This window comes from Xenopus laevis, chromosome 4S (assembly GCF_017654675.1).
Source record: "Xenopus laevis strain J_2021 chromosome 4S, Xenopus_laevis_v10.1, whole genome shotgun sequence".
Taxonomy (NCBI): Eukaryota; Metazoa; Chordata; class Amphibia; order Anura; family Pipidae; genus Xenopus; species Xenopus laevis.
The window spans coordinates 114924226-114950942 of record NC_054378.1 but is presented as its reverse complement, the minus strand read 5'-3'; the positions used below and the strand labels follow the sequence as shown (position 1 = coordinate 114950942).

General features: G+C 39.2%; 1 protein-coding gene across 6 annotated transcripts in view; it reads left to right on the top strand.

Moving 5' to 3' along the window:
• The window catches only part of LOC108715880 (collagen alpha-1(VII) chain), a 138511-nt gene that overhangs the window by 80488 nt on the left and 31306 nt on the right, over positions 1 to 26717 (top strand). For 4 of the 6 annotated variants that reach the window (XM_018261401.2, XM_018261404.2, XM_018261403.2 and 1 more), the window contains 26 exons: positions 421 to 456; positions 555 to 626; positions 1985 to 2029; positions 3251 to 3286; positions 3586 to 3621; positions 3988 to 4092; positions 4422 to 4457; positions 4983 to 5018; positions 5100 to 5147; positions 6936 to 6971; positions 9264 to 9386; positions 9705 to 9914; positions 10441 to 10476; positions 11385 to 11429; positions 12245 to 12316; positions 12917 to 12961; positions 13162 to 13224; positions 13357 to 13401; positions 21423 to 21458; positions 23631 to 23666; positions 23775 to 23801; positions 24514 to 24546; positions 25283 to 25345; positions 25434 to 25469; positions 25580 to 25660; positions 26525 to 26593. In XM_018261401.2, coding sequence (XP_018116890.1) covers positions 421 to 456; positions 555 to 626; positions 1985 to 2029; positions 3251 to 3286; positions 3586 to 3621; positions 3988 to 4092; positions 4422 to 4457; positions 4983 to 5018; positions 5100 to 5147; positions 6936 to 6971; positions 9264 to 9386; positions 9705 to 9914; positions 10441 to 10476; positions 11385 to 11429; positions 12245 to 12316; positions 12917 to 12961; positions 13162 to 13224; positions 13357 to 13401; positions 21423 to 21458; positions 23631 to 23666; positions 23775 to 23801; positions 24514 to 24546; positions 25283 to 25345; positions 25434 to 25469; positions 25580 to 25660; positions 26525 to 26593 — 1506 coding nt within the window. Of the gene's footprint in view, positions 1 to 420; positions 457 to 554; positions 627 to 1984; positions 2030 to 3250; positions 3287 to 3585; positions 3622 to 3987; positions 4093 to 4421; positions 4458 to 4982; positions 5019 to 5099; positions 5148 to 6935; positions 6972 to 9263; positions 9387 to 9704; positions 9915 to 10440; positions 10477 to 11384; positions 11430 to 12244; positions 12317 to 12916; positions 12962 to 13161; positions 13225 to 13356; positions 13402 to 21189; positions 21226 to 21422; positions 21459 to 23630; positions 23667 to 23774; positions 23802 to 24513; positions 24547 to 25282; positions 25346 to 25433; positions 25470 to 25579; positions 25661 to 26524; positions 26594 to 26717 lie in introns of all 6 variants that reach the window. The other 2 variants (XM_018261400.2, XM_018261402.2) reach the window with 2 other exon arrangements.

Here is a 26717-nt window from a genome sequence, read left to right as displayed (position 1 = left end):
GACAATATGTCTAGCCCCATGTCAGATTTCAAAATTGGATTTAAAAAAATCTGTTTGCTCTTTTGAGAAATGGATTTCAGTGCAGAATTCTGCTAGAGCAGCACTATTAACTGATTCATTTTGAAAAAAATGTTTTTTCCCATGACAGTATCCCTTTAAGACACACATACCTATGACTTTAGTATCTTCACATATATCTTGGTCCTCCTGGTGCTCTGGGCCTTGTGAAGCCACTCTAAATGCTCTAGTTTAATACCCGCACACACTGTAGATCAGAGTTCTAAACCACACTATTTTGCTTCCCTTGGTAAAATGATGTTAGTTTTCTACACCCTGAAATTCTATCATATAATAAGGTATTGGAGAGACATTGCCTTGCAGCTATTGAATATTAATGCCAGTAACATGTTTGCTTTGTAGGGAGATGCAGGAAAGCAAGGTGACCCTGGAAGGGATGTAAGTACAGAACCTGAACCTGACAATAAAATAGTTATCTGAGATTTTATGTTTTGTCAACAATCTTATGTCTGATTATCACTGCTGGTCTATTACAGGGTCTTCCTGGACTTAGAGGAGAGCAGGGCCCCCCTGGACCGATTGGCACCGTTGGACCACCAGGAATACCTGTAAGCAGCTATTGAAATTATGATTTTATTATTGGTGGTACAAAGGTGGTAGAAAGTATTTTGATCAGATGTTAGAAAATATGCTGTAAATTGTGGTACCATTCAGTTGCCAACTCAAACGTTAGAAGCCCAATAAGATATTGTAACTGGGAAGTCCTGATGTATTCCACTTATTCCACATTTACAAAGCATGTTTTTTTGTTTTAGGTGTTTTGTTCACCTGCTTCATTCTTTCCTACCGAGTTTTATAGCTACAAGTCAGCCCTGAACTATAATATCCAACCACAAGGTGTAAATACAAAGCCTTAGAGGGTTATTTATTAAAATAGGAATTTTTCAGATTTTTTAAATAAATAACGTCCGACCAAACTAGAATACATGCTTTGACATTATTTATTATTAAAAAAAAGCTTGATTTAATCAGTTCAGGTAAAAACTCGAATTGCTCGATTCCCGAAAAAGCTCAGATTTTTCAGATTTTTGCCCAAAAAGGTTGGCTTTCCAGCCTAATTCTAGCACAGACCATAGAAACTTCAAAATAGGATAGGGACCTCTGCCATTGACTTATACACAACCTCGGCAGATCCGACAAAGCAGATTTTCGGATTCCGGCTTTTTGCTGCTTTGGGCTTTAATAAATTTCAGAAAATTAGAGTTTTAAAAAAAAATTAAAGTTTTGCCCCAAAAAGACCAACCGGAGTTTAGTAAATACATTTATGGGCAGATTAATCAAGGGTCGAATTTCAAGGGTTAAAAAACCCTCAAATTCGACCCTTGAAGTAAAATCCTTCGAATATCGAATTCGAAGGATTTTAGCGCAAAAGTTTCGAGTTTTTTTTGATCAAATAAAAATTGTTTGATCGAACGATAAAATCATTTGATTCGAACGATTTTAAGCGATCGATCAAATGATTTTTATTAGATCAAAAAAAACTTAGAAAATTGCTCTAGAAGGTCCCCATAGGCTTATATTGTTCTTCGGTAGCTTTAATGTGGCGAAGTAAATCTGCCCTTTTATGTACAAACATATGCATATACTTAATTTTAGCTCCCAATAAGTTAAGTTTTGTAATGGCATTTCACTGTACAAAAAGTGTGTTTCCCCAAGTCTAGGATATTTTATTAATTATTATTAGCTTCCATAATAATATAGGTGCAATGTTTTAACATGTTCACAATAGATAAAACAGAAAAAGAACTTGGTGTATGTACATAGGGGATAATATTATAGTAGCACACACAAAGTGGCTTATAAAATCTTTATTTTTGCATTTATATTTTCCAGTGATAATAATAACCAAGTCCTAATTTGGTTCATTAGAGATTAAGTATTTATCTGTGATTTTTCTCTATTGAAGGGTAAACAAGGAGAAGATGGAAAACCTGGCCTCAGCGGTAAAAATGTGAGTATCAGGTACACTTTGCATTGTTTGTACAGGTAAAATCTTCCAGTCTTGAAGCTGGGTAACACAAAGGGGCCAATTCACTAAAGGTCATTATCCCTTAACTCATAGTTTTGTGCGTTATTTAAGACGTGTTATTTAAGGAAAGATTATTCAAAGTATTTTCGCATGCACTAATAGACATATCGCAAGCATTAATTCTACATTTCTGCACAGAGGTATTCTAAACGCATTGCGATACTTATAAAATGGAATTAATCCTAACGCATTATTCACTAACATCTTTTAAGCAATAAAGGCATAAAATAGTGCGATAATAACTGTGAAATTTAACACCTCCTAGGAGTAGGCGTTACTAAACAACATCACATGGATTAATAAGAAGATGTAGTGAGGAGCTGTAGGGCAGCAATTAAAGACCTTTATGAGGAGCTGGATCCTTCCACCAATAACACATTTTCATGATACCTTGGGCAGTTCCAGAATACTCAGCGTTCTGTGTCATGGAATTATATTAAGTTTCCCATGGAAAGGAATGACTAGAATACGGTAAAAAGAGACTTCTGCTCTGCCAGTGGCATCCCAAATGTTTTAGGTGCTATAGATTGTTAGACAAGTAAACTTTTAGGGGCAGATTAACTAAGCTCGAGTGAATGTTCGAATTTCAAAAACTTTGAATTTCGAAGTAAATTTTTGGGTACATCGACCATCGAATAGGCTATATTCGACCATCGAATAGGCTATATTCGACCATTCGACTTCGATTGGAACGATTTGAATAAAAATCGTTCAACTATTCGACCATTCGATAATCAAAGTACTGTCTCTTTAAAAAAAAACTTTGACTTCATACTTCGCCAAATTAAAGCTACCGAAGTGCAATGTTTTTTTTGGTTGAATAAAAATCCTTCGATCGATCACTAAAATCATTCGAATCGAACAATTTTTATTCGACCGCAGGATTGCCAAATTTGTTGAAAAAACTTCGAATTTCGATATTCAAATTCTACGTTTTTTAATTGGTCGATGGTCGAATTTTGAAGTTTTTTGTACTTCGAAATTCGACCCTTGATAAATCTGCCCCTTAGTGAATCGACCGTTAAGTCTAAAAATATAAGAACTGAGAACATTTTTACGCCATGCTATAAATAACACTCACTTTATCAACCTTTAGTGAATCAGCCCCAAAGACTATCACTTACCTGTATCATTTATCTCTAGGGAGAGGATGGAACTCCTGGGGAAGATGGAAGAAAGGTAAGAACAATAAATTATATTTTAAGTTTGAAACAGCAATGCATTCTTTATATATGGCTAAAAGTACTAGGCTTTGAGGGTTGATGCATTGCATTCTCTCAGAAATTTGCGCTTGCGAAAGTTTCACTCTATATGGCAAGTATTTTTGAATTTAAAGGCATTTTGTTTCCTTTTAGGGAAAAAAAGGGAAAACACATTCCTTGTGAAAGGCTGCTTCTATAATATTTAGAGATTAAAGAAATGTAAATATCTTCTCTTATTAGCAAATAGAAAGCTTCCTTTTTTCCTTTGTACTTTAGGGGGACAAAGGAGACGTGGGTTCCACTGGCCGAGACGTGAGTATTCTTTGTTATACTTCTATGATTCTTCCTTAATAGGCCAAATATGCAAAGTGCAGACAGGCTGAAAAACGGGCACCGGCGGCGGAAAAACGGGCGTCGGCGTCAAAAACGAGACGCCGGCGCCATTTCGCGAATTTTTCACCGCTTCGCGAATTTCGCACTTTTCGGCGAAGCGAAACGGCACAAATTCGCCCATCACTAGTAAAGATTGACTAAAGTTTATCAGAGCACAAGTCACATGACTGGGGGCACCTTGGAAACTGACAATATAGTCCCATGTCAGATGTAAAAAAAAATCAGTTTGCTCTTTTTAGAAACATTTTTCCCATGACAGTATCCCTTTAACTTGCCACTTCCCAGGGTCGTGATGGTCAAAAAGGAACACAAGGAGAACTAGGTTCGGTAGGCTCCCCTGGTTTACCAGGTGTCCGAGGAAATCCAGGGCCAATTGGTCCTCCAGGCCAGGTGGGTGATATAATTCTTCATAATATCTATAAAATATTATTATTTATTACACACATGGGTTTCTCAAAGGTATTTCCATTAGCTCCATTCACTTAAGTTAAGAACACAGTATAAAAAAAAGAATGTTAGTATGACACCTAGGCTACAGAACACTGTAATGCTCTGGTAGAGTGTGTCGTTGGAGTTCACCAAGGTTGGATATTCCTGCTCTACTCTACATTCTACATTATACTGTAATGCGATGGAGGTCTATGTAATTACTGAAATGCATTGCTGCTTATATTCAGTTACATGTGTCATGGAAGTGATTGCCTTTAATATTTTATTAGGGAATACCTGGACTAGCTGGTCAACCTGGATCAAAGGTAATATTCCTCTTATCCTGGTTATATGTTACATGTTCCAATATTTACAAATATTAAATTGGAGTGTTTATAATTAATATTTGATGTTATTGGGTGTAAATCTGCCATTCTTCACTGTTTTTTATTGCTGCAAGTTAGAGCTAATGATTGATAATTCTTAATCACTTTGGAAATTAGTGGCCATGGACAAGGTATTAAGTCAGTCAAGAATGAGTGGTGGCCCACCAATTTCCTGAATCTTTAATACAGAGAAAAAGTGGCTGCAAGAAGAAACAGCCAAGCTGTTTTTGGCTTTGCAGGCTGGCAAGACCATTCTGAACTTAACTCTTGATAAAAATAGTATTTGTAGCCGTGTATACTACTTTAGCAGACCAGATCACTATTCAGAGCTTTACACAGATTGTCTATTCGTTATGAGATCAAACAGATGTATTGGAATATTTAATGAAAGCAAAAAATGATAATCTATAGAATTATGTTAGAGGCATCAACAGTTCAGTCAAAATTGTCTTCATTTTTTCCTAGGGTGATCGAGGGGAGCAAGGTGCCAAGGGTGAACAGGTCTGTTAATTGCTCAATAGACAAAAATCAGACGTTCCAATTGCTGCAAATTAACTTTTCTCTCCTTGTAATTGTGTGTAGGGTAGACCAGGTGAAATGGGATCTAAAGGAGACCCTGGAAGTGCTGCTGTAAGTATTTGCTGGATTTTAAATCTTTCCCCTGCTGAAATAATTGGCACTGGGCCCTGTACCTACTACTTCATAAAATGTATGTTGCAAGTGACCACTACATAATCCCTCTTCCTCTAGTCACCCATGCCCCACACCCCTTCAGTTCCTATATATTGTTTGGAATGGTCTATCTACATAGTTAAATCGGGTTGAAAAAAGATAAAGTCCATCAAGTTCAAACTCTCCAAATGAAAACCCAGCATCCATACACACACCCCTCCCTACTTTTTACACATACATTATATATACCTATATATATACTAACTATAGAGTGTAGAATCACAATAGCCTTTGATATTATGTCTGTCCAAGAAATCATCCAAGTCATTCTTATAGTCATTAACTGAATCAGCATCACAACATCACCCGGCAGTGCATTCCACAACCTCACTGTCCTGACTGTGAAGAACCCCCTACATTGCTTCAAATGAAAGTTCTTTTCTTCTAGTCTGAAGGGGAGGCCTCTGGTACGGTGATCCACTTTATGGGTAAAAAGGTCCCCTGCTATTTGTCTATAATGTCCTCTAATGTACTTGTAAAATGTAATCATGTCCCCTCGCATTTTTCTTTTTTCCAGAGAAAACAGCCCCAACCTTGACAGTCTCCCCTCATAATTTAAGTCTTCCATCCCTCTAAACAGTTTAGTTGCAATTAGTCTCTGCACTTTCTCCAGCTCTTTTATATCCCTCTGGAGTCCAAAACTGCCCCCATACTCCAGATGAGGCCTCACCAGGGACCTATAAAGAGGCATAATTATGTTTTCATCCCTTGAGTTAATGCCCTTTTTTATGCAAAACAGAAATTTATTTGCTTTAGTAGCCACAGAATGACACTGCCCAGAATAAGACAAATAGTTATCTACAAAAACCCCAAGATCCTTCCCATTTAAGGAAACTCCCAACACACTGTCATTTCATGTATAAATTGCATTTATACATGATAGTATACTAGGTTTTTTTTTACCTTCCATGCTGAAAGATCTAATCTAATTATTTGTGATTATTGGGTTCACCCTTAAGTCAAATTCATACAGCAGGATTCGTTTGTTTTGCTGCCTGTGCAATACGTAGTTCAGTGAGGGGACAACAAAACATCTCCAATGGCTACCTATTCATTTGAATGGCAATCACTTGGACCAGCATGCATATGCGTAGGAATGCAGCAGGCAGTGCTGTCATGGCTGTCTTGAATGTCTTTGCTATGTTTGGTATTTGGCTATGGACCTTTTTTTTCAAAGACAACCTTTTCAAATTATAGAAAATGTATTTCTGTTTAACCAGTGGGAAAGTTATAAACCACAGGTTTAAGTAGCCCCAGTAGTAACAGCCAAAGTAAATGAAACCAACATTTAATGGGGCTTGATTCCCTAAAGGCCACTGATGTTATTTGACAGCAGAATTTACTCATACCCTAGATCGGAATTTGCAGTTAGTGCCTGCTCTGTATTTTTATTCAAACCTTAACCTAAGCAGAGGCATAACATCTGAAGAGTATGCATTTTTATCCATATATCCCCTTATCTGATGATATCTCTCCCTGAGACTTTCATGTCAACAATCGCTCAACATCCTTGAAGTCTCTTCATCACGCAATTGTTCCCTTTATCTTAAGAATATTTGTTAGATGCTGTTGCTTATGGGAATTACAATTTCTAAAGTTGTATGAAATATTAAAATACAAACCTTCAATTATATTAACAACAACCCCATAGTATTGTCTATTTGATATAAATGTTTTGTCTTTCAGAATGTTGAAAAGTCCCTTGGCATTTTAGGAATTAAGGTAAACCAAGTTTTTTAATAATACTGTAAAATCAAGCTTATTCCCATTTGGGAATATTTTTGATCTTTTATTATGGATTTTGTAATCCATGAAGTTGTCTTTTAGTAGCCTATATCAGTGGGCAAGACCTGATTATTTTTAATGAAAAAAAAGTTTGTTCGCATTAAATTGTCAGTAGATTATTGTATGGTATTAGGTATAGAGTTCCACCACAGCTCTCATATATGTGCCAATGATTTAGGTATTTAGCAACAAGTCAACTAGGCCGAACGACAGGGAGAACAGATCAATTGCTGTGGGTCTTACACTACTGCTTTGCCAAATATACAGTATGAATGTTGAGCATAGGCGGAGGGTGATTTTTTTGTTTGGAGAGGCTAAAGTTGACCATGCTAAATTAAAGGGAACAAGTCATCCCGAATTTCTTTTACCCCATTAATAGAGCTAATAGAGTTTGGGTTAAACAGTAGTTTGTTTTTTTTTTCAAAATATATTAAGTGTATTGAAGACAATGGGTCCTGGCACATTATACTCAGTAGGAGACAGTGGGTCCTGGCACATTATACTCAGTGGGAGACAGTGGGTCCTGGCACATTATACTCCGTGGGAGTCAGTGGGTCTTGGCACATTATACTCAGTAGGAGACAGTGGATCCTGGCACATTATACTCAGTGGGAGACAGTGGGTCCTGGCACATTATACAGTGGGAGACAGTGGGTCATGGCACATTATACACAGTGGGAGACAGTGGGTCCTGGTGTGGGAGACAGTGGATCCTGGCACATTATACTCAGTAGGAGACCGTGGATCCTGGCACATTATACTCAGTGGGAGACAGTGGGTCCTGGCAGATTATACTCAGTAGGAGACAGTGGATCCTGGCACATTATACTCAGTGGGAGACAGTGGATCCTGGCACATTATACTCAGTAGGAGACAGTGGATCCTGGCACATTATACTCAGTGGAAGACAGTGGGTCCTGGTACATTATACAGTGGGAGACAGTGGGTCCTGGCACATTATACAGTGGGAGACAGTGGGTCATGGCACATTATACTCAGTGGGAGACAGTGGATCCTGGCACATTATACTCAGTAGGAGACAGTGGATCCTGGCAAATTATACTCAGTGGAAGACAGTGGGTCCTGGTACATTATACAGTGGGAGACAGTGGGTCCTGGCACATTATACAGTGGGAGACAGTGGGTCATGGCACATTATACTCAGTGGGAGACAGTGGATCCTGGCACATTATACTCAGTGAGAGACAATGGGTCCTGGCACATTATACTTAGTGGGAGACAGTGGGTCATGGCACATTTTACTCAGTGGGAGACAGTGGGTCCTGGCACATTATACTCAGTAGGAGACAGTGGATCCTGGCACATTATACTCAGTGGAAGACAGTGGGTCCTGGTACATTATACAGTGGGAGACAGTGGGTCCTGGCACATTATACAGTGGGAGACAGTGGGTCATGGCACATTATACTCAGTGAGAGACAATGGGTCCTGGCACATTATACTTAGTGGGAGACAGTGGGTCATGGCACACTATACTCAGTAGGAGACAGTGGATCCTGGCACATTATACTCAGTGGGAAATGAAATGCTAATTTACATATAAAAGTCTCAGGAAAAATGGTAGGTATAACAGAGGACTGTTTACATGAAAACAATGAAAAAAAGTCAGAAAACTAGTATAAAGCAAGAAGAAACAGAGCAAAAAAAAGAAAAAGAACTTAAAAAAACCTTTAATATTTATTCAAGCTGGTGTAGAAGCTGCTGTATATAGTACCTGTGAGTTGAATGAAAGTTGCAAACATGGCCAGCTGGATGTTCCAACTGCTTCATATCAGTCTCCCTTCTGCCATGCTGCCTTCAATCGGTAAAGGTTTCCCAGCCACGCCTACTCTGAACCTGGTTGGTACATTTCACTGTCTGTAAAGTTAGCTGTGCTCTGATTGGACAAGCTACAAACCACATAAATCCAATCAGAGTGCAACTGATCTCTTCAGCATCGTGGTTTGGAGGCGGACCTTAGCTACCAATCCGTGATTAAAGAAACAGTGCAGTCAGCAACGGAGCAGGTTTTATTTTGTTTTATTTCTTTTTATTTTAGGGGTCAGACAGGTTTGGGGAGGCTTAGCCTCCCCTAGCCTTATTGAAAATCCGCCTATGATGTTGAGCTGTAGTATGTTATATCAACAGTACTGATGGGATCAATGCCTTGACATTTTTCAATAGCTGCAGCTGACCAACCTTGTTTATTGCAACCTCTTAATTCTACAGATTTCCTCATTGAAAGATCTCATTGACACCTTTGATGATGGTTCAGGTCGCCCCATCTCCCCACAAATGAAAATAAAAGGGGAACCAGGAGCTCCTGGGAACATAGGTGCTCCAGGAAGAGATGTGCGTATTTAGAAATCTTACTCATGATATATGATATCTTACTCATGTACTGGGAATTCTAGGATTTTTTGTTTGATTTAATGAGATGTTGCATGACATGCAAATGTAAATTTAGGATTAGGAGAGCGATCAAAGAGGAAGGAATGGTAAAGTAGTGAAGTAGAATTTAGAATGTGGTGGTGTGCATGGGGGAGAGGGAAGATAATAGCTGTAAATCTGTAATGGTGTCACTATTGTACATCAAATTTTGTGTGTTCATATTTATTCACATTTTTCTTTAACACGTATATTCTTTATTAATGCAATATCTAATTTCAGGGAACAATGGGTTTTCCTGGAGAAAGAGGACAAAAAGGAGAAAATGGAGATATGGGGCTTACTGGGCCCCAAGGGCCACCAGGGCGGGCTATTGGAGAGAGAGGTCCTGAAGGTCCACCTGGACAAGCTGGTGATTCAGGCAAACCTGGGATTCCTGGAATACCTGGAAAGGCAGGAGAATCAGGAGAACAAGGGAAACCTGGAGAGAGAGTAAGATGTGACTTAAAATGATTTTCTAATATGTTGTTCTCCAAACTCTGGAGATAGTCTAGGTTAAGTTATACATCTGCATTTGCAAAGTACCAGAAGCAAAGTAGTCAACGTGGTTGATACCATCAATAACACAATTATGAAGTAGATGTAGCACAGGTCTGCTATAGGGGCTGTTTATATAACCGAGAACAAACTCTATTCAGCTAATTGGTGCTGGATTTTCTGCACTCAAGGGGCCTGCCAGTTCTACGTGGCTTTGCTATTGGGGGTTATATAGTCTCTGGCTCAGTGCATGTAGCAGAGGCTGCAATGTGCTGAGGCATCTTTTGTGTGTAGTAAGCACATCTAACACAGACTTTATTATACTAAGTTAATATGAAGCCACCAATTGGTAATATTAAAGGTTATGCTTTATTTAATTCACGGATGATGTGCCCATACGTTATATGTCCGTAACTCTCTCTTTGTCCATTCAGGAGACTTGTCCATCAACATTGTCTCTCTTTTATTATTTACATTACAGGGAGTAAAAGGAGAACGGGGTGAAAGAGGTGATGATGTGAGTTTTGTTCTAACGAGAAAAAAACCCATTGTGTTGTATTTTTAGATCCTCTTTATGATTATTGTGTATTTCTTTATAATATTTGAATTTTTTCAGTATTTTCCATAAAACAGCAAACTCCTGTTTGTAGCTGATTAAAGATGGTGTAGTAGGGGCAACAATATACATTAGTTATAGTAATCTGTTCTCTTTCAAACATTTCATTCTTGGAGTGGACATCCCACAGTATCTGCCCACCATCATATTGACCAGTGTTGGACTGGGACACCAGGGGCCCACCCAAAAACCTTAGACCAGGGGCCCAGTCTAAGTACTATTATTCTTCCTCTCCTCACTCAACCTCTATTTTCCTAGTCTCTTTTCTTTACATACTATAATTGGCCACTGTTGAACCCCCTCATAAAATGTTGCACTAACTCATTATTAACTAGAACAGGCAAGAACATAGTCTAGGTGAGACTGTGTCTGTGATCATATTAGCATATATAATACACAAAACCCATGAATATCCTGTATATTATATCCTTATAATACACAAAAATCTTGTAAATTATATCCTTATAAACGGTGACTAGTGATGTCATCAGTTATAAACGGTAAGTAGTGATGTCATTTTTGTCACATTACTCACTAAAACTTGTGTATTATAATAAATAAAGTACCCCTTGTTGGAAAATATGAGGATATTAGAAGTAACCTCGGAGTTCATTGAGCTGTATAAAAACACTCGGCCTTGTCTTGGAACTCCTTGTTGACTATTAGTCAGGGTCAGGGTGCTGAAATCAAACATTTTGCTTTAACGCATGATATTTTAACTATTTACATTTTCTATATGCTTTGTTTAGAATAATATTTGTGGATCAGCACACTTACATGGTTCTAATGTATACATTTATTTTTTTTAGGGTAAAGATGGTATCAGGGGACCAGTTGGACCACCAGGACCAAAGGTAACTTGTTTCAAGCAACACGCTAAATAGTATTGTGTGCTATTTAGATTTTTACCAAATAATAAAAAATTACATTGTTAACCTGTAAATATAATAAAGGGATATTAAAGAGACCAGTATCCCAAGCCACCTAAACATTACATGCCTTCCACTGAGCCCTGTCCTCTTTGGTGTCTGTGATTCAGTACTGTCTCACCTTAATCAGGACATTTGGGGAGGTACTATATACTAAAAAATACTAAAACAGTATTATTTCATTTTTATTTCATCTTGAGCTGACCAGGCCTGGATTTGTGGAAAGGCCACCAAGGCCTGGGCCTAGGGCAGCAGGATTTTAGAGGCGGCATGCCATCCAACCACATGCATATTGGATCGGAAGCTCTGGGGCAGCTCATGAGATACAATGGTTTTTTAACTTTTCACGCATGACAATCCAAAGTGCTTCCAACTCGCAATTCGCAATTAAAGGCACCAATTGACTTTAATGTGGAATTGTAGCCGGCATCAGAATTGTCACCGGCATCGGAATTCTTGCCAGCGTCAAAATTCGCGTTTCGCAAGTTTTTTGTTGTTTTGCGAAGCAAACTGGGAGAAATACACCCATCACTACTCCCAACCTGATGATGAAAATTTGTGCATGAATGAAGGGGAGGGGAGACGTACAGCAGCGGGCGTTGGTGGCGCACACTGTAAATCCAGCCCTGGAGATGACAAATAATGAATTATATTTTTTGTTCATAAATGCACTCATATCCACCTCAATTTATTTTGTCAATGAAACCGTTAATCTATTGTTTTTTTCTAATTTTATTTAGGGGGAAATTGTAGAGATTATTGCAACTGGATTGCCTGGGGAGAGAGGATTAACAGGTCCAAGAGGTGTCAAGGTCAGTTTGATTGGTAGATTTTGAAATACATACTGTAGGCTGTCATGTGTCCTTATTAAAATAAAGGCCCTGAATGTTCTTAAATAAAGGTACTGTATGCAGTACATTTTATATTGTAGAGCTCTACTTTACACCTGAAAAAATTGTGTGATTTTTACACTTTAAAAAAAAAATAAAAAAAAAAAAGCTCTTAAAAACCATGAAAGCCTTTCATGCCAAACTTCACCAAGTTGTCGAGGTGCTAAAGAAGTTAATGGGAGCGAGTGCTGATCCTATTGGACCATTTTTAATGTTAGAGGCTTTCAGATTTTTTTTACTACGAATAGTCCAAAAAACCATTTTTTTTTAAAGATTTTCATGGTATTTGGAGTTTTTTCCCGTTTGTTTAGCACGTTTTTTCATTCATACTTTTTTTATTTTGAACTTTTAATAAATTCAATGACAGTCATGGTTTTAGAGTTTGTGAGTTTAGTCGTGGTTTTAAAAAACTCTGAAACCCCTAAAATTACACCTTTAATAAATAAGCCTCCACGGGACAGGGCATATTTGAATAATAATTGAAAATGTCACAGTTATTAAGTTGTGATATTGTTTTTACAGGGTGATCCAGGTGCAGATGGAGAGAAAGGAGCCAAAGGAGATAAGGTCTGATTGTAGTAGTAAGTCCTAAGTGAGGTTTTCCATGATTATTGATGCTCTTGGTCAAAGTAATTGCAGTTTTGGGCTTTATTTATAGTACAGTGTATGTTAAAACTCAGTTTTTCCACCTAGAAAATTACAGGAATGTAATGAAATTGTCTTATTTATGCATTTTGTTTTAATTATCTACTATGTTGTTTTTGTAGGGGGTAGATGGACAAAAAGGAGATAGAGGTGACCCTGGTGAAAAGGGCAGAGATGGAGCTCCGGTGAGTAGATCTCCAGTGGATGAAATTATGTCTGTTTTAGATTCTAGACCAGTGGGACAATGGACAGGATCTACTAAACTAGATGCACATCTGTTTTGATATAGGGCTGCATTTATGTTCTGTGTCTTGCAGGGACCCGTAGGAGAGAGAGGACTGGCAGGGCCAGAAGGAAAGTCGGTAAGATTTACAATAAAAATTACGGTTTGTACAAAATAAACCTAGTTCTGATGGGAATAAAACAACAGCAATAGGCAAGGTACCAGAGTTTGACCTTAAAGAAATGACTCTGATGATTTTTCTCTGATGTCAAATATTCTGCCACATTCAGCACCTAATCGCTCCATTTGTCCATTTTTCCCCTATAGTTATTCAAATATTTTTCCATATCTATAACCCCTGCTATTACTATAGTAATTACAGTTCTCACAAGCATAGCTCCCACCAGAATTATTTGCAAAAGGCCTACAAATTTTACAAAGTTATACAATGACCTTCTTGTGACTAATAGTTGGGATATAATAGTATCTAGTATTCCATTGTCCCTGCCCATAGATATGCCTTTTGAATTCCTTCTGGTTTTACAAGTTTGTATTGCCCATTTCTCATCTGAGAATGAGATATGGACTGGTGTGATATCTGTTTTTGCCCACCTTCTCCAAAATCCTGGGAAAATGACCTGCATCAAACACACATCACATCAAATGGGCACCAATCAAAACCCAAGGGAGCCTTCCAGTGGTCTCTGAGTCTGCAGACACCCAGGGAAATTTATTTGTGTCAGCTCAAAGAAATATTGTTTGCAAGCCTAAATATCTACTGGGAAGTTCACCATAAAAAAATAACTTTTCATATGTTGTAGACAGCTCAATTTTAAGACAATCTACAACTGGCCTTCATTTTTACATTATTTAGTATTTTTAAAAGAAAGAAGAATTAGGCAATCTATAATACATATACAAAAAGTTAATAAAACAATTAACATCTTTTTAAATTGATTTTTAAATTAAGTTATAATAGCTCAAATAAATATTCTTTGCAATTCTTATTTTCCGGAGCATTTCAGTCTCAGCTTCCTGTAGTTCTAAGATTATGGTAATGTAACAAAGAGTTTTTAATCTTGGGCATGGATTAAATATTGTGGAAAAACAAAAATTTAGTCTTACCTGAAATTTTCATTTTCTTTAGTCCGTAGGCAGCACACACAATGGGTTAAATCCCCGCTCCCAACCTGGTAGGACAGAATATCAAGTAATTAGAATAAATAGGTTCAGGCAGCCTGCCCCCCCTGTGTTATTTTTCAAGCTACTTCCAAAGAAACCAAGAACCACATATGCTTCAAGAAAATTTTATTTAGGGAGGGAAAATTGTGCTGCCTACGGACTAAAGAAAATGAAAATTTCAGGTAAGACTAAATTTTTGTTTTTCTTTACGTCCTACGGCAGCACACACAATGGGAATTAGCAAGCTAACTCCAAAACAAAAAAAGAGGAGGGTTAAGCATTGATCGCTGACTCCAGAATTCTGCTGCCAAAGGCTGCATCCTGAGAGGCTGCCACATCCAACTTGTAGAACTTTGCAAAGGTGTGGAGATTTGACCACGTAGCTGCTCTACAAATTTCTGCTATCTCCACGAAGGACTTCTCTGCCCAAGAGGTAGAAACCGCTCTTGTCGAGTGTGCTCTCAAATTCTGAGGCATATCCTTTCCAGCTAACTCGTATGCTACAGAGATAGCTTTCTTTACCCAAGCTGCTATAGTCGTCTTGGATGCCTTCAATTTCCCAGCAAATGCCACAAAGAGGTTTTCTGATTGCCTTACTGGTTTAGTTCTCTGAATGTACATGGAGAGACATCTGTGAACATCCAAAAATTGCAGTTTTTCTTCACTCTCATCTACAGGAGATTTGCTAAAGGCCGGAAGAATAATCTGAGCATTAACATTCCTCCAGGCTGTAACCTTTGGAGAAAAGAATGGCAACGTCTTCATAATTACCTTCTCCGGAAAAAATGTAGTATAAGGAGGATGAGCTGATAGCGCCTGCAACTCCCCCAACCTTCTAGCAGATGTAATCGCTACCAGAAAGGAGGTCTTCCAGGACAAAAACTTCATTGGAATATCAGAAATCGGTTCAAAGGGATCTTGGCAGAGAGCTTCTAACACAATATTTAAATCCCATGGAGGGATTAATGTTGACACTCTGGGCCTCAACTTTTGAGAAGCTTTAAAGAAACGTCTGACCAGAGGAAGAGAAGCCAAACTCTTGTGTAACATTGCTGACAGGGCTGACACATGCACCTTAAGAGTATTAGGGCTCAGTCCATTATCAAACCCTTCCTGCAGGAATTGAAGAAACTGAGCTGTGGAACAAGCTTTAGGGTTGTAATGTTTCTCCGCACACCAACTCTTGAAAATTCTCCAAACTCTAGAGTAAACTCTTGAAGTAGAAGGCTTCCTTGAAGATAAAAGCGTCTTAACCACTTCTGCGGATAATCCCTGATCTACTAAAAACTCCCTGTCAGGATCCAAGCTGTCAGGTTCCACCAGGACGGATTCGGATGTTTCCACCGATCTTGTATCAGAAGATCTTCTCTGATAGGGAGTCTCCAAAACTGGCCCTTGGACAATTCCATCAGATCCGAGAACCAAGACCTCTTCGGCCAAAATGGAGCAATCATTATCACCGATGCCCTGTCCCACCTCACTTTCTGCAACACCTTCTGGATCATTGGTAGAGGAGGAAAAATGTATCCCAGCTGAAAGGACCAAGGGATCGTCATGGCGTCCAGATAAGAGGGGTTGTCTGATATTTTCAGGGAACAAAAGATTTGGACCTTCCTGTTCCGGCGTGTGGCCATAAGGTCTATCTGGGGAAGGCCCCATCTTTGAACTAACTGCTCGAAAACATGAGGATGTAACTCCCACTCCCCTTGATTTAAGGAGTTCCTGCTCAAAGCATCCGCCAGGGTGTTGTCCACCCCCTTGATATGTACTGATCTCAAGAGAAGAAGATTGCTCTCCGCCCAAGACATAATCCTCTGGCATTCTCTCATCAGCAGGGGAGCTCTGGTCCCCCCTTGACGATTCAGATAAGACACTGTAGTTATATTGTCCGACTGGATCATAACCTCTCTGTTCCTCAATAAGTGTTTGAACTTCAAAAGAGCCAGACGCACTGCTCTCAACTCCCTGAAATTCGAGGATTGATTTTTCTCCCAAGGAGACCATTGACCTTGTACCATCTGATCTAATAGATGGGCCCCCCAACCCCATGCTGAAGCATCTGTTGTTATCAGAACAAAGTTCGGGGCCCTGAAAGACCTTCCTTGAGAGAGGGATCGAGGCCGCAACCACCACTTCAGCTCTCTCTTTAGACTGAGGGAGACCCTGAAACTTTTGTCCAGAGAATTCACATCCTTGTTCCACTGAAGAAGAATATCTTGTTGCAGGGGACGCATATGAGCTTTCGCCCACGGGACTGCCTCTATCGCTGCCGTCATTAGTCCTAAGACCTTCATCGCTTGACGAAGAGAAATCCTCTTGCTCTGTATGAGCTTCTTTATCTCGGTTACTAGAGACCCTCTTTTCTCTTGTGGAAGGAAAACTTTCATCTCCACAGAATCCAAGTTCAGACCTAAGAACCTGACTGAGGTAGAAGGCAGCAAGCTGGATTTTTTCCTGTTTATAATCCAACCATGGCTGGTCAGAACAGATAGAGCCAGTTCCTGATGTAAACTCATTACAGGGAGAGTAGGGGCCTTGAGCAACCAATCGTCTAGGTACGGAATGACGAATAGACCTTTTTCTCTTAATAAAGCTGCCAACACCACAATGACCTTGGTAAAGACCCTTGGGGCCGAAGATATCCCAAAGGGAAGGGCTTTGAACTGAAGATGGTGGAGAGTTGAATTCAGATAGACAGCCATTCTGAGAAATCTCCTGCTGTCTGGATGGATTGGAATGTGAAGGTAGGCGTCCTTCAGATCTAGCGTAATCATAACATCCCCTTCCTGGATAATACTTATGGCAGACCTTACTGTCTCCATTCTGAATCTTTCTCGTTTGATGAACTGATTGAGAAAGCTTAGATCTATAATCAGCCGAAACTGTCCGTCTGGCTTCGGTACTAGAAAAACCCGGGAATAAACTCCTCTTCGAATTTCTGAAGTGGGAACCGGCTCGACCACCTTTTTGTCCAGAAAATCCAAAATTGCTGTCTCTACAGCTTTCTGCTTCACTGGATTCTGAAGAACTTGATTTATGCAATATGTTTGAATAGGAGGGGACTGAAAGGCAATGAAATAACCGTCTTTTATAATACTCAAGACCCAAGAGTCTCTTGTTGTATTCTGCCAAATAGGAAGAAAAAAGGACAGCCTTCCGCCTACTTCCTCCTGACTTCTGGCGTCAGAATCCCGCAGACTTAGGGAGGGGATTTTCCCTCTTTTGTCCAGTTTCCTTGTTGGAAAATCTGCCACTAAATCTTCCTCTTCTATAATCTCTACCTCTGTCTCTATCTCTGTATCTGTCTCGGTTCCTAAAGGATCCTGTGTAAGACCTGGAGTGAGAGGGAGATTTTCTAGCATAGGGGCGAAAAAAGGGTCTCTTCTGAACTTTAGGCTTATCCTGAGGAAGAGTCTTCCCTTTCCCTGAAGCCAAACTATCGATCAGTTTATCTAAGGAAGAACCGAATAATCTGCCGGGTTCAAAGGGCATTGAAATCAGTGCATTCTTTGAGGCCACATCTGCAGACCATGCTTTTAACCATAGAGCTCTCCTTCCTGCTGTAGACAAGGCCATAGCTCTGGCTCCCAATTTGACTGTGTCAACAGCGACATCACAGAGGAAATCTGTAGCCAGCTTGATAGGATAGAGCATGTCCAACAGGTCGTCTCTGGAAGTGCCAGTATCTATCTCCTCCTCCAAGGAGTTTAGCCAGAACTTAAGGGATCTGGAAACTGACACTGCAGCCAATGAAGGTTTACACATATTTGAAGCGTTAATATATGATCTTCTTAAGGCACACTCAGCCCTTCTATCCATCTGGTCTTTGATTGCTGAATCTTCCACAGGGATAGTTGTACTTTTTGCTAATCTAGCAACTGGAACATCAACCTTTGGAGGTTCCTCCCATCTCAGCAATTCCTGAGAGTCCAGAGGGAACATAACTTTGAACCTCTTGGAGGAATCCGGCTTCTTACCCGGACATTGCCATTCAGCTTCCATTAGCTGTTTAACAGAAGGATGTATAGGAAACTCGGCAGACTTCTTCCCCGAGAAAAATAAGAGATCCTGCTTCTTTTCCGCATCTGGGACAGAACTCTTCACCCCTATAACCTTCTTAACTTCCTTTATAAGCTTATTTACTTTCTCTACTGGGAAGAGAAAAAATTCCTCCTTAGCATCTTGAGGAGAGGAAGAGGAAGTAGAGGCAGAAGCATCCGAATCAGCAGAGACATCATGGACACTGGCCGTTGAAGTACGCCTAGAAGGGCCCGGAACAGCTGAGGCTCTAACTTCCTCAAAAGCTTTGGATAACATGCCTCTAAACCATCCCATGAAATCCTCAGGGTTACTAGATGGAATATCCACTGGTTCCTGAGAGCAGGTAACACAAAGGGATCCTGAATTATCTTCAGGCAGAGGCTGATCACAACCAGCACACATAATATGTCTGGATTTCCTCTTCTTCTTTTCAGCTTGAGACATCTAGGAAACAAGATAAATAATTAGTAACAATTACTAATTCATTCAAACCTTACTGGGAGCAGTAGGGAAGAAAGGCTAACACTGTACCTTTAACAGCCCTCAGAATTCAGCAGCCTGGCAGCAACACGCAGACAGGAACTGGAAATAGCAGGGGAAGAGAAACCTAACATGCAGGTTTATATAAGGCACCAGAAGCCGTTTGCCATACTTACAGCCGATTCTGACTCCATTCAGAACGCTGCCAGATCCCTTGCGCCTGCAGTGACGTCACTCTCGCGCGCCAAGCGCCCAGAGCCGCCAGCTTCCCTCAGCACCTATCGGCGATCGCGACAGACTTCCTCCTGCCAAGAAACTCTTGCAGTGGAGCGCATAAGGTACTGATAGCCTAAGGGGGGACTTTACTCCTTCCTTTCACCCCCCCCAGGGTTACCCACGCTAGCGTGGTAACCCCTACGGCCCACAAGTTCCTAAGAACCTGGCTCTTCATCTGTATCCTCTCTCCTACCTGGGAAGGACAGAAAAAAACACAGGGGGGGCAGGCTGCCTGAACCTATTTATTCTAATTACTTGATATTCTGTCCTACCAGGTTGGGAGCGGGGATTTAACCCATTGTGTGTGCTGCCGTAGGACGTAAAGAAAACAGTCAAATTCCACCACTCTCTGTTCAAGGCTATGGGTTTTTAAGGCATATTTATCAAGTGGTGAACTTTAACTTTCACCTATTTAATAATACGCCTCTAGATATCCCATATGGATGAGTAGAGAGTGGTGGAATTTTACTGTGGTTTGACACTCTGGTACCTATGTATCTATAAACAATGCAAAAAGTATCTTTAAAAATAGGGTTATGTGTAAAATCTAATGTCTTTTTAAATAATTTGTATACGTTCTATGGTCAACAAACACCACTCACCAAGGTGATATTTAAATATATTTAATGTTTAAAAATGTGTTACAGAAAATACATACAAGTTAACAGATACCTAGCCAGTCAAATGCTCTATTGACAGCCTACCAAAATAATATGTATGTATCAATATGTTGTATAAATGTTTTGTGTATGTCTGTATTGTGTGAGAGTCAGTGTGTGTCCGTGTGTGTTTCCAGTGTGAGAGAGACCAAACTTCTCTTTGTCCAGGGATGTATTCAAAACCTGTGGGATACACCTCCCTCAGCCTACCCATAAGTAATTCCATATGTTAACTGTAACCTAATCCCTCCAGACTTGAGGAACAAATGGAGTATGGGAACAAGTGTGTGAAAGATGTGTGAATGACAAGTCATGAGTGCACAAATGAAACATATTCAAACTTAATCAATACTGGAATATAACCATTTTTCCAATACCCAATATTTAACATTATGTGAGTCCCATGCAGAGGCTTTCCATTACTGGGAGAGAGCAAGTAATGAAAAAAAAACACTTTGTTTACTAAAGAAGGGAGATTGTAATGAGAAATGTATTTTCTGGGGGGGAGGATGTTTTATTTTAATTATTATTGGAATGAAATTGTGTGGGGGGCGCTATGGGGTATATTTATCAAAGAGTGAAGTTAGAGATTGTCATAGTCTACTAGAGTGAAATTCCGCCACTCTCCATTCATTTCTATGTAATTTTTAAAAGAGAATTTATCAGTGGGTGAAAGTTAAAGTTCATCCTTTGATAAATAAGCCATTCAAAATCCCCTAGCAATGAATGGAGAGTGGCGGAATTTCACTCTAGAGGACTGTGGCAATCTCTAACTTCATTTCTTGATAAATATCCCCATATGTGTGCACTTAAAGGAGAAGGAAACCCTGTAGGAAAAAATGGCATCCATCTTCCGGGTCCTCGTAAGCTGACTGGGAAATCAGCGTGTCAGCCCATGAGCAATTGGAGCAATTTGCTGGTTTTCGACAACTGCGCATGCACCGAAATTAATAGAGAGTGCCGATCTCCCAGTCAGCTTACCAAGGATCCAGAAGATGGATGCTGTGAAGTTTGCTGCCAGGATCTGTGACAAGGGGTAAGTATAAAATATGGGGCATATCCCCGGGGGCAGTTAGTCTAGGGGGAGGAGGGAGGGGGGTCTACGTGGGGTGGTGTGGGGGCTATGGGTTTTTTTTCTACAGGGTTTCCTTCTCCTTTAATAGTGTTTTGTCAAAAGTATGATTAATTTCAGTTATACCATAAATCTTTGCCTGCAGAATTTGGCCAAGGATTGGGTTATATAGTTGTTGATCATTTGACATGTTTGTTTTATGTCCATTCCGCACCAGGGTGAGGAGGGCAACAGTGGGCTTCCTGGCCCAGCTGTAAGTAAACTCTCAGACATGGCCACAGTCTGGGCCGTTTGTGAAAGATGGTGCTACTAGCCCTTGGAATGGCTTTGTGTGCTCTTTATGGCCTCTGTCCATTTGGCATTCTGTCAATGCCCAAAGTTTTGCTGGGCATGCCCTTGACTAACTTTTTCTCTCTCAATAATAATGCGACTGGAATTAAATATTCACAGGGTTTGCCCGGTTTCCCTGGAGTTCTTGGACGACCGGTAGGTTTTTCTATCTCTGTTCGGCTTTGCTGGTCTGGGCTCTCTGCTTATCGCATGTTTTCAGTTCTGGACCACTCATTCATTTAACAGTTTGTCTGAAGACCCCAGATGTATTAACTTCAATAATGAAATCATTTTTTATTCAATGATGACATATACAGGGGATGGAAATGGATACAGCTGGTGTAAACCGAGCGGTCTATTGATATTTACTGGTTACATAAGGATGCTGGAAATGTTAATCGCAACAGCTGGGGGGACACAAGATGACGTTCCAGACATTAAATCCTAGCTTTTCAATAAGTAATAGTCACTATTGTTTGCCTTAATGGCAATATGTTTTTTTTGGGGGGGGGCAGCTACATTTAAACATATCAGTAGTGATGGGCGAATTTGCGCCGTTTCGCTTTGCCGAAAAATTTTGAGAAATTCACGAAACGGCGAAAAATTCGCGAAACGGCGCCGGCGTCTCGTTTTTGACGCTGGCACCCGTTTTTCAACGCCGGCACTCGTTTTCGGCGCCGGCGCCCGTTTTTTGCGCCGGCGTCCGTTTTTTCTAAAAAAAATTTTTTGAGGCCGGCGAATTTTTGAATTTAGAATAGGTTTCTTACAATGGGTCTCTCTGTGTTTAATTCTAATATTACTTATGCCACATAAATGCCTCATTTTATTTCATCTTGGATATGAGTTCAATGAGTTCAATGGGGTTATTTATCAAAAAGTTCTCATTATTTTCTGAAAACTACTCCGAACAAATGCGCAAGACGTTTTCCCCTATTTATCAATACATTTTTCCTAATACTTCTTAAGTGGGAAAAAACTTGATAAAATAGTGAAAAAAATCCAAATCGTACAAATTTTTTGGATTTGTAGCCAAAAACTGTGACTTTTTCAGATTTGACACCCGAAAACCACAAAATCTTCGGATTATTGAATGGAACTCAGCACAGATCAGGTTATCAATAGGACAATTGACTTCTACATGAACTCGGCAGGTCTGAGTTGGAGTACTTTTTTATTCAGACTTTTAACACCATCAGAGTTTAATAAATATCTAAAAAATTTAGGGGTTTTTTTCTACAAAAAATTGTTTTTCCCCTTTAAAAGTCTGACCAGAAAAAAATCACCCCTATGATAGAACTTAATATGATATCCAGAAAGCTCCGAATTATGGAAAGGCTTTCTCCCATAGACTCTATTTTATCCAAATAATGAAATTTTTTAAAAATGATTTCCTTTTTCTCTGTAATAATAAAACAGTATCTTGTAATTGATCCCAACTAAGATATAATTAATCCTTATTAGAAGCAACCATCTTATTGGGTTTATTTAATGTTTACATGATTTTCTAGTAGACAAGATATGAAGATCCAAATTACAATCAATTTTAGTTTTTATTCCTCTAAAAAAAATGTTCCCCTTTAAAAACTCAACCAGATAAATTAGAGGTTTAATAAATAGGCCCCTAAGGGGGTTATTTATCTAACTCCAAATTTTTCTGATTATTTAATTTAAAAAAGTCAGCCCAAACCACAATTTGACCTTATTTATTATAAAAAGCTCGATTTAATTGGATTGGGAAAAAACTGGATAAAATCGCTCGATTTTTTGGGGGTTTTTTTTGCAAAAAAAAAACGATTTTTCCAGATTTTTGCCTGAAAAGCCCGAAATAGTCGGATTTGTGGGCTATTTCTAGCCCAGACCACAGAAACTTCTAAATAGGATAGGGACCTCTCCCATTGACTTATATACAACCTCAGCAGGTCTGAGATGGCGGATTTTCAAATTCGGACTTTTTGCATCCTCAGGGTATAATGAATCTCGAAAATTATTTGGTTTTTTTCCACTAAAAATTCGAATTTTATAGTATTTGGACTTTAACAAATATAGTATACTAATATAGTATTTAATACAGTATAGTAAATTTTGGATTTTTAGTGTTTGGACTATTATAAATAACTCCCTAAATGACTGGCTACATTGTGAAAACAATTAAGCCAAAACAATTCTGATTTTCTCTCTTTACCATCCCATTGTATATGTAACATAAATAACTCTTCACCAATTGACCAGGTGACTTTGCATGACCGTAACACTCTGTAGTGGCAGCTAGTTTATTCTGTAGCATTTTCCACTGAATCATATGGTTTTGTTTTTCCTTTTGTTATCCAGGGAAACCCAGGAGAGCCAGGTCAGCAGGGCCTCCCAGTAAGTATTGATCCTCCAATGTATAATGTATACTGATTCTCATCAAGGTTCAAGTACTGCTGTTAACTACTGTATATATTTATACCTACATAATTCTGCTTTTTGCAGGGCATTCAGGGTCCCCCTGGAATAAAGGTGAGTGAACACAGTGCATTATACATAAAAACCTAGAAGTGTCACCTATTATGTAGTAAAAAAGGAGAACTGTACCCCTAAAATTAAAACTTGGGCAACAGAGAGTTTACATCATATTAAGTGGCATATTAAAGAATCTTACCAAACTGGAATATATATTTAAGTAAATATTGCCCTTTTACATCTTTTCCCTTGATCCCCATTTTTTGATATTTTGTTATATTCTCTGTGCTGCCTCAGAGATCACCTGACCAGAAATACTACAACTCTAACTGTAACAGGAAGAAGTGTGGAAGCAAAAGACACAACTCTGTCTGTTAATTGGCTCATGTGACCTAACAAGTATAGTTTGTTTGGTATGTTTGTGTGCACCGTGAACCGTAGGATCCTAGGGGGCGGCTTATTTTTTAAAATGGCAATTTTCTATTTAGGATTACCCAATGGAACATTCTAATAAAACATATATTATTATGAAAATGGTTACATGAAGCAGGGTTTTATGCATGAGCTGTTTAATGCAATATATTTTTATAAAGACCTACTTTGTACTAGGGTATAGTTTTCCTTTAACAAAAAAATAAATAGTAGGTAGGTATACTAATAGATATAAATAGAACACAGAAAGTGGTTGCTTTAGTATAAAACTTTAGTATATCAAATTAATGATCCTTCAGAAATTACTATTTTAATAACAGACAAATATATTTTTTAGGGCAGCACAGGAGAACCAGGCCCAAGCATACGGGTAAGTACAATAGGAATCTTTCTTGGGAGATTAACAATGCAGATCAAACTTGTGTACAAGTGACTCCTTTCCCACCCAAATACAGTATAATTATAGACACACGTACAGCCATTACTTTGGCGGGTGGTTGAAAGAACCTTTCAAGTTTAACACAGTTTAAAGTATTCTCCTCTGCTGCAGAAACTGTTGTAAATTTCAGGTGTTAAAAGGGACTTTTTACCACTTTATTGCTTTACTGTGCTTAGTAGAGGGGAATTGCTATTTTGCGAGATTTTTATTGTATCTATTCAAAATGGCTGTTGGTTTTACACTACACACTTCTGGTTTCTTGTTAGGGGATAATAACACAGTAGAATGACCATGGGCACAGTAACATAACGATGCTAGGCTGGGCTCAGGTCGACTGAACCCGTGCCCCCTGGACGTGCACGCTTAAATTCAGTTCAGTGGCTCCAGCAGACTCAAGGGTGCAAGCGAACCCCCACTCCCTCAAGAGTAACACCACTGCATGGGAGGTGAAAGACTGCTTGTGACAGCCAGCCTGAGAATGGCAGTTTTGACAAGGCTAAAACAGCTAAGCCAGTGACACATTCAAAAAAGTCAGGGCAACATTACAAAAGAACATAAAATAAACACACAAATCAAAAACATTTAAAAATTATACAGTGGACATTTAAATGGCTCTGAACTTCTGGTTATTATTTAGTAGAGTAATATTGGATGTTTTTTTAATTAGGGACAACCTGGTCCTCAAGGGATTGCTGGACCTCCTGGATTGCCTGGTCTGCCAGGCCTTATAGTAAGTACCTCTATAAATAATTTGTTGGTTTAGTGCTACAATATAAGGTGATTTTGCTCTATATGACCTTAATAATATTTCCTTCTAGGGACCTCAGGGGCCTCCTGGAGTTCCAGGACAAGTGGTATGTTTTGTCTGTCGCCACTCCCATGAGTACAACTGAGAGATTACTATATTTAGACACCTCCTGGAAATAATATCTAACATTAATGATTTAAATTGTGTTGGCACTAGGGTGAATCAGGAAAGCCTGGGGTCCCAGGGAGAGATGGTTCACCAGGCAAAGATGGGGAACTTGGTCTTCCAGGAAAAATGGTGAGTATGGATTCTTAAATAATAACTTTATATCACAGAAAAACCTTTAAACATAAAAGTGGTAAGCAATTAAACTATGCTGTGGGAATACCTTATGTATTAAATATAGGAGGCAACGTAATTGGACAGTAACACAAGTAAAAAAAATGTCTAGAAATCAGAACCTTTACTTACTCTTTGTAGGGCTTTTAGCCTATGTCATGAATACACATATGGTTCAACTGAAGACAATGACACATATACTGATATATTTTGCCTAACCTAATGATATCTGCCTTTAGGGAGCTGACTTAAAGGAGAAAGAAAGGTTAAAATGAAGTAAGCTTTATCAGAAAGGTCTATATAAATACACCAGTGAACCCTCAAAGTAATGCTGCTCTGAGTCCTCTATAAAAAGAAACACATTGTTTCTTTCCTTCTATTGTGTATACTTGGGCTTCTGTATCAGACTTCCTGTTTTCAGCAAAAAAACTCCAGGGCTTGGGCTTGAGCATGCTCAGTTTGCTCCTCTCTCCCCCTCCCTGCTGTAATCTGAGCCCTGAGCTATGAGTGAGCAGGGAGAGACTCAGGCAGGAAGTGATGTCACGCGAAGCTAATATGGCAGCTACTATCCTAAATAAACAGAGAGAGGTATGGTAAAACATTCTGCAGAATACATAAAGTGTTATAACTTGCATTATTATGGCTAATCAACTTTATAAAAATAGTTTTACAATTCCTGGATTGAAATAATTAGCTAGTCTCTAAAAACAATTAGACTTAATTAATTTATGTTACTAGGCCTATGAAGGTTCAAGGTATGGAATCATTCTGTTAAGCATTCTTATATTCCAGCACTCATTTCTCGGTTCTTTGTCATGGCAGGGTATGCCGGGCCCAAAGGGTCCCATAGGAGTCAAAGGAGAAGCAGGCGAGCCAGGAACTCCTGGAGAAGTAAGTGTTCTTCAGTTGTAAAAAGTTGTTAACGAGAGGCAGAAGTCACTGCACACTATATAACTTGTTACCAAAGGAAACCAGAAAGTGACAAATATGCTCCATTTACAAGTATTATAGTAAG